General features: G+C 42.9%; 1 protein-coding gene across 1 annotated transcript; it reads left to right on the top strand.

The window, feature by feature from the left end:
• The first annotated feature begins 493 nt into the window (after positions 1–493).
• mxd3 (MAX dimerization protein 3) lies at positions 494–13,320 on the top strand. Its single transcript, XM_061927984.2, has 6 exons — positions 494–710; positions 6,766–6,865; positions 6,957–6,986; positions 7,047–7,161; positions 7,241–7,406; positions 12,270–13,320. The coding sequence occupies exons 1-6, from the start codon at positions 641–643 to the stop codon at positions 12,389–12,391; spliced, it is 603 nt and encodes a 200-aa protein (XP_061783968.2). The 5' UTR covers positions 494–640; the 3' UTR covers positions 12,392–13,320.
• The last annotated feature ends 9 nt before the right edge of the window (positions 13,321–13,329 follow it).

Raw genomic sequence — 13,329 nt, 5'->3', positions numbered from 1 at the left:
CATAACTAAAAGTGCGTTGAATCAAACATGGTTTGAATACGCTTCAAACTTTCAATTGTTTTATACATTAAAAAAAAAAACACTTTTAAAGACCGTACCATGCTATTTATTTATTTATGCCAATGATTAAAAAATAAAGCAGAAAAACAGACTTTTGCATTTTTAATTGCGTTAAAATATTATATAATTCAAGATATGAAATATAAATAAATAGCACATTCGAATGTTATTGACAAAAACGATAACCTTCCAGGGGGGGCGGGAAAGAGGGCGTGAGAATTACGTTTTACGTTGTCTTCTGATGCCTTCATAATAATGCGAAATTTTGCAACCGTAAGTTTGAGCCACACAAAGCCCACGCCACAAACTTATGTTTCTCTTTTTTTGTAATATTCACAATAAATAAATACATAAAGTAAATATATGTATCTTTGTTTTGACATTTTTTAGGCAGGACTTTGTTTTTTTTTGGAAGGAGTACTGAGATATCCGAGTTTGGACGCAGTCCTGAAGGCAGCACCAGTCAGTGTGTGGAGAACGTTGCAGTTTGCAGAGTCAGTCAAGTCAGACGCCGCTTTCAGCCCCACTTACTTCTTTAGCTTCTTCTTTTGAAGGAAAACATATATTTGGAAGAAAAAAAATGGAAGCTTCCATTTGCAACATCCAGGTGCTTCTGCGTGCCGCCGAGTTTTTGGAGAGGAAAGAGCGAGGTGAGTGGTTGTGATATTGTGTCGGCGGCGAAGTTTCTCATTGTTAACGCAACAAAATCACACACAAAGGAGCGAGTGCAATTGTGCCGGTCGAATATGATAAAATGTCAAATGTAATATTCGTTTTAGTGGTCACTTAAAGGGCATGTATTTTGGGACGAGCTTCCCCATATTTGACTCAGTGACCTACATATCGTCCACATCATTGTACGCGAAGGCGCCAATATGGTCCCGGTTCAAAATGACGCCCCGGCGGCTCTCAGCGGTTCTTAAAGTCAACAAGACATTTCCCTCGATATTTTTGTGTTTTTACTTTCGTTGCTCGCCTTTATATCGTCCACGTACGCGGTTGGTTTTATGTAAGAAGCGCGGGGTGCTTGCAGAAAGCGACTGAAAATGTTTGACTGGCCCGATGGCGCCAAAATTGAACACAGCTGATGCTGATGACAGGCTATTTATGTCTGGTCACGTGATCACGTTAGACTAGTGATGTTATTGTTTTTAAAAAAAAACATTAAAATAATCTGCATCATAAATGTGCTAAGGATGATGAAGGACCGCACTGAAAACTAACAAAAAGACACTAAAAAAGTTGTTACAAGTATTGGCCTCGATTTAGACCAGGGGGTAGGGAACCTTTGGCTCTCAGATAAATCTTAGTTGACATTGCTTAACACGATAAGTCGGCGTTTTTCAACTTTTTTCTAAGCCAATGCATATTTTTTTCATTGAAAAAAATTCTGAGGCACACCACCAGCAGAAAACATAAAAAAATTAAACTCAGTCGCCGATACTGACAATAAAAAGTCGTTCTCGCAAGTGTTGGATATGAATTCAAACCATAACCAACCATGGTATCACTATAGCTCTTGTCTCAAAGTACCGTATTTTCCGCACTATAAGGCGCACCTAAAAACCACAAATTTTCTCAAAAGCTGACAGTGCGCCTTATAACCCGGTGCGCCTTATATATGGATAAATATTAAGATTCATTTTCATAAAGTTTAGGTCTCGCAACTACGGTAAACAGCCGCCATCTTTTTTCCCCGTAGAAGAAGCGCGCGGTGCATGCTGGGATATGTGACGTTTCATTTCCATTTGTGTGTTTATGTAAAGACCCCAACATGGCTCCTATTAAGTGTGTTGTCTGTCTAATTATAAATAATGCAGACGAGGCGTGTTAACTGAGTTCTCAACGTTTACTCACAGCGTGCTAACTCCCAGCATACAACGCTTCTCAGGGCTACCGCGCATGCTCGTAACTCGTTGCATGCTGGGTAGTGTAGTTGTTATATTTGCTAGCTCATAACAGCACATTGAGAGACACGCTTACGCGCTTAATTCAATACTCGCCGTCATTCCGGGTGGATTGACAAAAGACCTCCAGCCGCTAGATATTGGTGTCAACAGGGCATTCGAAGCTAGACTGCTAACTGCGTGGGAACAATGGATGACAGAAGGCGAACACACCTTCACTAAGACGAGGAGGCAGCGCCAGACGACGCCAACATCTGCCAGTGGATCGTAAATTTGCCCAACTTTTCACTTCGGACACCGAAGACGAAGGATTTACGAATGAAGAATAACTTCAGAAAGTGAGCGCTATGTTTATTTTGTGTGTTGTGACATTAACGTTCGAGCAACATTATGTTGCTATTGCTCTGCACTATTTTGAATTTTACTATGTTTGTGATTGCACATTTGCGTACATTTTGGGAGTGAACAGAGTTGTTAGAACGCTGGTTTTTAATATATTATTAAAGTTTGACTGACCTATCTGACTGTTTTTTTGACATTCCCTGTAGCGCAGCGTAGGCGCGGCTTATAGTCCGGGGCGGCTTATTGGTGGACAAAGTTATGAAATATGCCATTCATTGAAGGTGCGGCTAATAATCCGGTGCGCCTTATAGTGCGGAAAATACGGTAGGTGTACAGTCACGACCTGTCACATCACGCCGTAACTTATTTTGAGTTTTTTGGTGTTTTCCTGTGTGTGTTGTAGAGATGCGCGGTTTGCGGGCACAACCGCGGAGTCCGCGGATTATCCGCGAATCGGGCGGATGAAATTTAAAAAAATTAGATTTTATCAGCGGGTCGGGTCGGGCGATTGAAATTTAAAAAAATTAGATTTTAAATAGATTCAGGCGGGTGGCAGTTAAACCAATTCGGAAATATATATACATAGTTAAATGTTGTTACCCACATACGAAAAACGAGCAGGCACCTGCAGCATATGCCACAACAGAAGAAAAAAAAAAAAGAGATGGACACTTTTACGGAGCGGAGAAGGCCCCCGACGCCTCGCCGGGGTCCGGGACCGAGGCCCCTTCCCCCGAGAGGGCCCCACCGGGAGCCGTAGCGATCCGCGAGAAGGGCCCGACGCACGTCCAGGGTCACCACCGCGCCCACCGCACCGACACCCCGCCTCGTCCGCCTTCGCCGCGGCCGGCGTCACGCGCAGCAGGTAAGCAGCTTACCTGCCCGCCACCCCCGTGGCCGGGGGCTCATAACAGGGGTCACTCCGCGCGCTCCGCCGGCGCAGCTTACCTGCCCGCCACCCCTGTTGCCGGGGGCGCGTAACAGGGGTCACTCCGCGCGCAGTGCGCTCACGAAAGGGGTGGGGCTCACCCTGGTTGATATAGACAGCAGCTAGGACGGTGGCCATGGAAGTCGGAACCCGCTAAGGAGTGTGTAACAACCCACCTGCCGAATCAACTAGCCCTGAAAATGGATGGCGCTGGAGCGTCGGGCCCATACCCGGCCGTCGCCGGCAGCGAGACGCGCTCAGCGCGGCTCCCATATGATTGCGCACTGGTGTGCGTCTGGGTCGTGACAGCGTGGCACGCGAACGCTGCATTGGATCAGTCTCTTTTCTTTAACAGGCAAAAGCTTTATAACCTCACTAATGCCTTGCATCGTCTATATTAGATATATAACAACGGGCGGATGCGGTTCTGATCAAATGTTAGATCGGGTGGATTGCGGATGGTTGACGACTTTCTGATGCGGTTGCGGATGAAATAATTGCCTATCCGCGCATCTCTAGTGTGTTGCGCTCCTATTTTGGTGGCTTTTCCTCTTTTTGTTGGTATTTTCCTGTAGCAGTTTCATGTCTTCCTTGAATGCTATTCCCCGCACCTGCTTTGTTTTAGCAATCAAGACTATTTAAGTTGTGCGGACGCTATCCTTCTTTGTGGGTGTACGGATGTACTTTGTGGACGCCGTCTGCTCCGCACGCTGTAAGTCTTTGCTGTCGTCCAGCATTCTGTTTTTGTTTACTTTGCAGCCAGTTCAGTTTTAGTTTCGTTGTGCTTCAATGCCTTTTCTTAGCGGCACTTGCCTTTTGTTTATCTTTAGTTTAAGTGTTGGATACCTTTTTACCTACACGCTGCCTCCCGCATATTGTGATCACGACAAACCATGTTCCCGACATCTACAAAGCAATTAGCTACCTGCTGCCACCTACTGATATGGAAGAGTATAACACGGTTACTGTGCCAAGCTCTAGACAGTACAGACACTCAACAACGGCACATTTGCAGATTATAATTACTGGTTTGCAAAAAAATAGGTGAAATTACGTAATCTCCCACGGCACACCAGACTGTATCAGTGGTTGAAAAACACAGCGATAAGTAATGAATTATTCCGCTGGTAATCAGTGTTAAAAATAACGTTCAAAATATAAAACATTCTCATGCATTTTAATCCATCCATCCGTTTTCTACCGCACCTGTTCAAGAAGTCGCATTAAAGGCCTACTGAAATGCGATTTTCTTATTTAAACGGGGATAGCAGGTCCATTCTATGTGTCATACTTGATCATTTCGCGATATTGCCATATTTTTGCTGAAAGGATTTAGGAGAGAACATCGACGATAAAGTTTGCAACTTTTGGTCGCTGATAAAAAAAGCCTTGCCTGTACCGGAAGTAGCAGACGAGTAGCGTGACGTCACAGGTTGTGGAGCTCCTCACATCTGCACATTGTTTACAATCATGGCCACCAGCAGCGAGAGCGATTCGGACCGAGAAAGCGACTATTTCCCCATTAATTTGAGCGAGGATGAAAGATTCGTGGATGAGGAAAGTGAGAGTGAAGGACTAGAGGGCAGTGGGAGCGATTCAGATAGGGAAGATGCTGTGAGAGGCGGGTGGGACCTGATATTCAGCTGGGAATGACTAAAACAGTAAATAAACACAAGACATATATATACTCTATTAGTCACAACACAACCAGGCTTATATTTAATATGCCACAAATTAATCCCGCATAACAAACACCTCCCCCTCCCATCCATATAACCCGCCAATACAACTCAAACACCTGCACAACACACTCAATCCCACAGCCCAAAGTTCATACAGCACATATATTTCCCAAAAGTCCCTAAAGTTACGTACGTGACATGCACATAGCGGCACGCACATACAGGCAAGCGATCAAATGTTTGGAAGCGTACTCACGGTACCGCGTCTGCGTATCCTACTCAAAGTCCTCCTGGTAAGAGTCTCTGTTGTCTCAGTTCTCCACAGGCCAATGGTAAAGCTTGACTGTCATCTTTCGGGAATGTAAACAATGAAACACCAACTGTGTTTGTGTTGCTGCATGCCGGCCGCAATACACCGCTTCCCACCTACAGCTTTCTTCTTTGCTGTCTCCATTGTTCATTGAACAAATTGCAAAAGATTCACCAACACAGATGTCCAGAATACTGTGGAATTTTGCGATGAAAACAGACGACTTAATAGCTGTCCACCATGCTGTCCCAAAATGTCCTCCACAATCCGTGACGTCACGCGCAGACGTCATCATACCGAGACGTTTTCAGCAGGATATTCCGCGCGAAATTTAAAATTGCACTTTAGTAAGGCATGTGTTGAAATGTTAAGATTTCATCATTGATATATAAACTATCAGACTAGTAGTGGGTTTCAGTAGGCCTTTAAAAATAACGTTCAAAATATAAAACATTCTCATGCATTTTAATCCATCCATCCGTTTTCTACCGCACCCGTTCAAGAAGTCGCATTAATGGTAAGAACTATTTTATTCATTATTGGTTAGCTTCAGAATAACAATGTTATTAAAAAGAAGAATAAACGTATTATACTCTAAAAATGTTGGCCTTACTTAAAAATGCACGCATTTAGTTGTATTCAGTGTTAAAAAATATTATATGGCTCTCATGGAAATACATTTTAAAATATTTGGCTCTCTCAGCCAAAAAGGTTCCCGACCCCTGATTTAGACGTTCAAGAATATAGTTAAAGTGCCAATGATAGTCACACACACACACACTAAGTGTGGCATTCTTTTTTCCATAACATGAGTTGATTTATTTTGGAAAACCTTGTTACATTGTTTAATGCAGTGGTTCTCAAATGGGGGTACGCGTACCCCTGGGGGTACTTGAAGGTATGCCAAGGGGTACGTGAGATTTTTTTTAAATATTCTAAAAATAGCAACTATTCAAAAATCCTTTATAAATATAAATAAAAACCTATCTTTTTTTCCAAATAGTTCAAGAAAGACCACTACAAATGAGCAATATTTTGCACTGTTATACAACTTAATAAATCAAAAACTGATGACATAGTGCTGTATTTTACTTCTTTATCTCTTTTTTTCAACCAAAAATGCTTTGCTCTGATTAAGGGGTGCCCTGCGATGAGGTGGCGATTTGTCCAGGGTGTACCCCGCCTTCCGCCCGATTGTAGCTGAGATAGGCTCCAGCGCCCCCCGCGACCCCAAAGGGAATAAGCGGTAGAAAATGGATGGATGATTAAGGGGTACTTGAATTAAAAACATTTTCAAAAAAAAAAGGTTGAGAACCACTGGTTTAATGCATCCAGCAGGGCATCACAACAAAATTAGGCATAATAATGTGTTAATTCCACGACTGTATATATCGGTATCGGTTGATATTGGAATCGGTATATAAGAGTTGGACAATATCGGAATATCGGCAAAAAAGCCATTATCGGACATCTCTACTTGTATTTTTTTCATGTATTTGTGAAGTGTGCTATTGGATGTTGTTTTGTGTGTCACAGAGGCGGAACATGGCTACGCTTCCCTGCTGCCTCCCAGTCCGAGTCTGTCTGATAAGGGAAGCAAACAGAAGAGCAAGAAGATGTCTGCTGGTGGAAACAGGTGAACACATGCTGGCAGGAGGACATGGCTGGTCTAGACTTGTGTAGTTCTTGGAAATCAACCTACCCTTTTCCTTGTGTTGTGAATGCAGGTCTGCGCACAACGAGCTGGAGAAAAACAGGTAAGTTGCAGTGATTTGAGTAACGAGCGTACTTAGTTAAGCGTTGTCGCGCTTTTGCAGACGGGCGCAGCTGAGGCATTGCCTGGAGCAGCTGAAGAAGCAAGTTCCTCTGTCGTCGGACACCATGCGGAACACCACGCTCAACCTGCTCAGGCGAGCTCAGCTTCACATCAAGGTACGGTGCGGGGTGTCCTCCAACTTTGCGTTCGAAGGGTCCATTTTAGTCGCTCATCCGTTGCACTTCACCCCGTCAGAAGCTGCAGGAGCAGGACGAGCGCGCGGAGCAGCTGAAGGGTCGCCTGCGCTGGGAGCAGAGGGAGCTGCAGGTGCGTCTGGAGCAGCTGCAGAGAGGCACCGAGCGAATGAGGAACGACAGCCAGGGGTCCACCATGTCGTCAGAGAGGTCTGACTCGGACAGAGGTGAGTTCTACCTTGCAATATTAACATGATAAGGGCAATTTCTCTGTGTGTTTGTTAGTAAGATTTGGATCGGTCTCTTTTAAGTTGTGCAGTATCGATTCGAAAGGCATGATATCAATTCCGCCCCAACCCCATGGTTGTCTTGAGCATGAATAGGGTTGGGTATCGTTTGAATTCGAACGATTCCGATTCTTTGTTTCGATTCCGATTCCTGACGATTCTCGATTCCGATTCTTCTTGTACCATGCCGGGATCAATGTGTTTGACAGGTAGTCCCTGGAAGGTGGTATGTATTTTGGGTTGAGAGTTTTCACCATATCCCTGCAAACATAAAAGAACATGTAATGTTGCTGTTACTGTTTAGCCCAGTATCAATTAGCTTAGCTCTAACGTTATTGCTTAACTACCGTATTTTCCGCACCATAAGGCGCCCTGGGTTATAAGCCGCGCCTTCAATGAACGGCATATTTCAAAACTTTGTCCACCTATAAGCCGCCCCGTGTTATAAGCCGCATCTAACTGCGCTAAAGGAATGTCAAAAAAACAGTCAAGATAGGTCAGTCAAACTTTAATAATATATTAAAAACCAGCGTGATGTGGGCGCGCATGGAGTCGTATATCAACATGGACGGAGCTGCGTGAAAAAAGCCACCCGGCCTCTTCGCGTAAACTTACCTTAACCACTCGCTCATCTTTTCTTCATCCATCATCCCTTCGAGTTAGCTTTTATGATGACTCCGGCTGGAAAGGTCTCTTTTGGCAAGGTCTTCCTTTTGAATATCACCATGGGTGGAAGTTTCTGGCCATTAGCATGGCAAGCTAGAACCACAGTGAAGGATGACTTCTCATTCCCTGTGGTGCGAATATTCACCGTACGTGCTCCCGTTGTATCCACAGTGCGGTTCACAGGAATATCAAAAGTCAGTGGAACCTCGTCCATGTTGATAATGTTCTCTGGCCGGATCTTTTTTTCAGCTATCTTGTTTTTACAATATGCACGGAAAGTAGCCAGCTTTTCTTGAAAGTCTTTAGGCAGTTGCTGTGAAATAGTGGTCCGTGTGCGGATGGAGAGATTGCGTCTTTTCATGAACCGGAAACCTGTCGCTTAGTAGGAGCCATTTTGTGGTCTTTACAGATGTAAACACACAAAGGAAATGAAACGTAATATCCGCGCGCTTCTTCTCCTTCTACGCGGGCGGGTGGTTGCTTACAGTAGAAGAAGAAGCGCTTCCTGTTCTATGGGGGCGGGTGCTTACCTTGGCGGTTGCTTGCGTAGAAGAAGAAGCACTTCCTCTTCTACGGGGAAAAAAGATGGCGGCTGTTTACCGTAGTTGCGAGACCGAAACTTTATGAAAATGAATCTTAATATTAATCCATATATAAAGCGCACCGGGTTATAAGCCGCACTGTCAGCTTTTGAGTAAATTTGTGGTTTTTAGGTGCGGCTAATAGTGCGGAAAATACGGTAACCTAAATGTTGGAGATTCCACCTCTGAAAAGGGATGCAGTCTTTTGACTATGTGCGCAGTGACCTTTCTGTGGCACTCTTCCGTCTGTGGCACCGACATCTTCCCCATTGCCGCTACGGTGAACGGAGTACGCTGAGCACATGGCGGAGCCTGGCTAGCAGGTTGTAAATTGTCTATGAAAAAATACGCGGGCTAATTTGTTAGCTGCCTCAACGTTGGCGCAAAACACATTATTTATTGCATATATATTGTTTTACTTACCGGATTCGGACTGCAGTGCAGTCACCGAGGTGCCAGGCTGGGCGTCGGAGGCAGAGGAGGACGGTCGGCGCAACGCGTCGAAGACGGGACACGCATTTATTTGTACTCCATGAACTTGGAGGTGCTTCATCATGTTCGACGTGCACCCTCCTAAGCACGAAACAGTCCTGTCGCACGTGTTACATTTCGCCGATATTTCATTTTTTTTAGTAAAATAAAGCCACACTTTCGACCGCCGACGCCCGCTATCCATGCTTGACTGACTCGCTCGGCTACATAGGCTCGGCTATGCTAACACTTCCGGCGGTGGGCGCTTCTTCGTTGGTGTTCAGCGGCTTCTTCTTCCGGTCGGCGGACTGATTCTTTTTTTCCGGTCGGCGGACTGGGTACCGAAACTAGGAATCGAAATTTAAACTTTTGAACGATTCCGGGAGAATCGGAAAGTTAGTCCCGGGTCCAATCGATACTCGATACCCAACCCTAAGCATGAAGCAGCAGTATCGCACTATGCTAATGGAAGCTTCCAACAACAAGCTCTGGAGGGTTGGATATCGTTAAGAACCAGGTTTTACATCCCGATCCTCCCAAAACTCGTTGACATTTTTAAATGTTGATTCCCATTTTTAATGCTCAGTCCGTCAAGCGGAAGAGTTAGCTGCAACTATCAGCTAACTGTCTATCTGCATACACAGTGTGGAGCCACTCTAAGGTCAATAATGCTCCGTTGTGGCAAATAAACATTTTTTTACAAATATCACTGGAGGTATTGAAACAGAAAGACGGGTCGATTCATAAATGTGTTGATACCAAGGTTAGAATCAGTGTATACAGGACTGTCTCAGAAAATTAGAATATTGTGATAAAGTTCTTTTATTTTCTGTAATGCAATTAAAAAAAACCAAAAATGTCATACATTCTGGATTCATTACACATCAACTGAAATATTGCAAGCCTTTTATTATTTTAATATTGCTGATTATGGCATACAGCTTAAGAAAACTCAAAAATCCTATCTCTAATTAGAATATTTCCTCAGACCAAGTACAAAAAAAAAAGATTTATAACAGCAAAACAAAATCAAACATTTGAATGTCAATTCATGCACTCAGTATTTGGTTGGGAATCCTTTTGCACGGATTACTGCATCAATGCGGCGTGGCATTGCTGAGGTGTTATGGATGCCAAGGATGCTTCAATAGCGGCCTTCAGCTCATTTGCATTATTGGGTCTGGTGTCTTTCAGCTTCTTCTTCACAATACCCCACAAATTCTCTATGGGGTTTAGGTCAGGGGAGTTGGCAGGCCAATCGAGGACAGTAATGCCATGGTCAGTACACCAGTTACTGGTGGTTTTGGCACTGTGGGCAGGTGCCAGATCATGCTGGAAAATGAAATCATCATCTCCATAGAGCTTTTCAACAGATGGAAGCATGTAGTGCTCTAAAATCTCTAGAAGCGTCTGACTTGGGCTATGGAAAAGAAGCACTGGACAGTTGCAGAGTGGTCCAGAGTCCTGTTTTCAGACGAAAGCAAGTTTTGTATTTCATTTGGAAGTCAAGGCGCTAGAGTCTGGAGGAAGGTTGGAGAGGAGCAAAATCCAAGTTGCTTGAAATCCAGTGTGAAGTTCCCACAGTCAGCAATGGTTTGGGGATCCATGTCAGCTGCTGGTGTTGGTCCACTGTGTTTCATCAAGTCCAGAGTCAATGAAGCTGTGTACCAAGAGATTTTAGAGCACTACATGCTTCCATCTGTTGAAAAGCTCTATGGAGATGATGATTTCATTTTCCAGCATGATCTGGCACCTGCCCACAGTGCCAAAACCACCAGTAACTGGTGTACTGACCATGGCATTACTGTCCTCGATTGGCCTGCCAACTTTCCTGACCTGAACCCCATAGAGAATTTGTGGGGTATCGTGAAGAAGAAGCTGAAAGACACCAGACCCAATAATGCAAATGAGCTAAAGGCCGCTATTGAAGCATCCATAACACCTCAGCAATGCCACAGGCTGATTGCCTCCATGCCACGCCGCATTGATGCAGTAATCCGTGCAAAAGGATTCCCAACCAAGCACTGAGTGCATGAATTGACATTTTCAAATGTTTGATTTTGTTTTGCCGTTATAAATATTTATTTTTTACTTGGTCTGAGAAAATATTCTGATTTTTGAGTTTTCTTAAGCTGTATGCCATAATCAGCAATAATAAAAGGCTTGCAATATTTCAGTTGATGTGAAATGAATCCAGAAAGTATGACATTTTTGTTTTTTTAATTGCATTACAGAAAATAAAGAACTTTATCACAATACTCTAATTTTCTGAGACAGTCCTGTGTGTGTGTGTGTGTGTGTATATATATATATATATATATATATATATTTATAAGTGATTAGATCAATATTTTTATCGTCTTTAAATCTTATTTTTTGTAACTTTTTTTTTTAATGTTGACGAACTCAAGGAAGAAGGACTTTAAGGGTAAAAGCTAAGGATTTCAATGATTAATAAAATAAGTTTTGCTTTTGTTTAGTTATCGTGTACTGATAACTGTTTTGCTCAAGCTGTTGAATATAACAAAAAATATAAAATTTGAATATTGTGTTGGTATTGTTACACTGTCAACAACACTCACCATAAATAAAAACAACTTTCCGGCCTTTAAAATAAATGGCTGTGCATCGCATCCCGTCTGACTGTGCGAATAAGATAAGTGTCTCAGAAAAAGAGCTTACATATTTACTGTTATTATTTAGTACTTGAGTAAACAATACTTTAAATTCAATTTGCAGTGATGGGACACTTTCACTTGCAATTCCTTTCTTAATTCAAAATGGAACTTTTGAGCCTTGAAATAGTCTTGGTTAGAGTTCAATTTACTTACTATCGGTTTAAAGTGAAGAGTAAAAGTAAAGTACTTTTGAATTTTTAACAGAATTGAGACATTTTCCTTAAGTGCAGATCAAATAGAACTTTGATTATTCGATGTAAAACCTTTTCTGAATCGAATTGATTTAGGAAATAGACCATGATAAACTGCAATTATTAATCCCCGAGGGGAAATTACAAAGTATTTCTGATTCTGAATACTCAGTTCAGTTTGAAATATGGCTGATGGCTTTTGTTTGCTCCTTCCAGAGGACGTTGAAGTGGACGTGGAAAGCATTGTGTTTGACTGCATGGACTCTGACGGCCTGCACTATAATACACGCAGCGATGAAGATCACTGTTACTCCAGTATGGACAAAGCCTGGCTATGACAGCAGCCAGAGAGCGCTTCTTTTATTAGCGTCCTCGCTGAGGAAAGGGAGAGGAGGAAGAGAAACCATTCCAAAAATAAGCAGGGTGAGGAGGATGATGCTGCACAACTGAACCCCATTTTTCACAAAGGCAGTTTTTTTTCAACATTACACCGTGAGCATACTCATGAATGGGCTTTGTCCACTTGCACTGAAAAGCAGTTCAGATCACTGTGCTGGGATGTAACAAATATATCCAAAACCACCTAACATTAGTTTTTTGAGGGATTTTACTAATCAAAACAGCTTTTAACTTCACTATGCCTTCACATAATTCAGCATTGAGACTAGATTTGATCTAGTGTTCTATTCCGAAGCATTGCAACTCGGTTAGGCCATGTGTGGCATGCACTTAAATATTCATCTCTGCTATGGTTTATATATACATATACACACACACACACGCTAGTAAGTCTTTTGCTCTTTTTCTTTTGTTGCACAAAAACATCCACACATTGCACTTGTTTTGTCTCCAAAGAGTTGCAGATGTATCAAGTGAGGAAAAACAGGTAACCAGAACGATCTGGTGGCATTTGCACGTACATGCCTGCCAATTCGGCGACTTGACCAGACGTTCATTTGGTGTATTTGCACTCTTTTGTCTGTAATTAGGTGATGTGTGATGACTGGTAGTTGGAGAGCATCGGTTTTTGCACATGACAGGTTCTTTTTGTTACCGTTAACATTACAACAAGCTCACGAGACAGCTTTTTACACTTGCTGACAAATATGTACCATGTTGCTCTATATTTAATAACAGAAGGCACATTTTGCCCTCACATTTGTATTATGCAAGATGCCTTATTACTTTTTATAATAGTATGTATGCATTAATCAGTCTCTCCGCCCAGTAATATTATGTAGCATTTTTGTAATGGTGTAAGCTTTTTTATGAATAA

The sequence above is a fragment of the Nerophis lumbriciformis genome, linkage group LG35 (assembly GCF_033978685.3).
Source record: "Nerophis lumbriciformis linkage group LG35, RoL_Nlum_v2.1, whole genome shotgun sequence".
Taxonomy (NCBI): Eukaryota; Metazoa; Chordata; class Actinopteri; order Syngnathiformes; family Syngnathidae; genus Nerophis; species Nerophis lumbriciformis.
The sequence above is the reverse complement of the archived record's forward strand: the minus strand, read 5'-3'. Positions and strand labels throughout refer to the sequence as shown.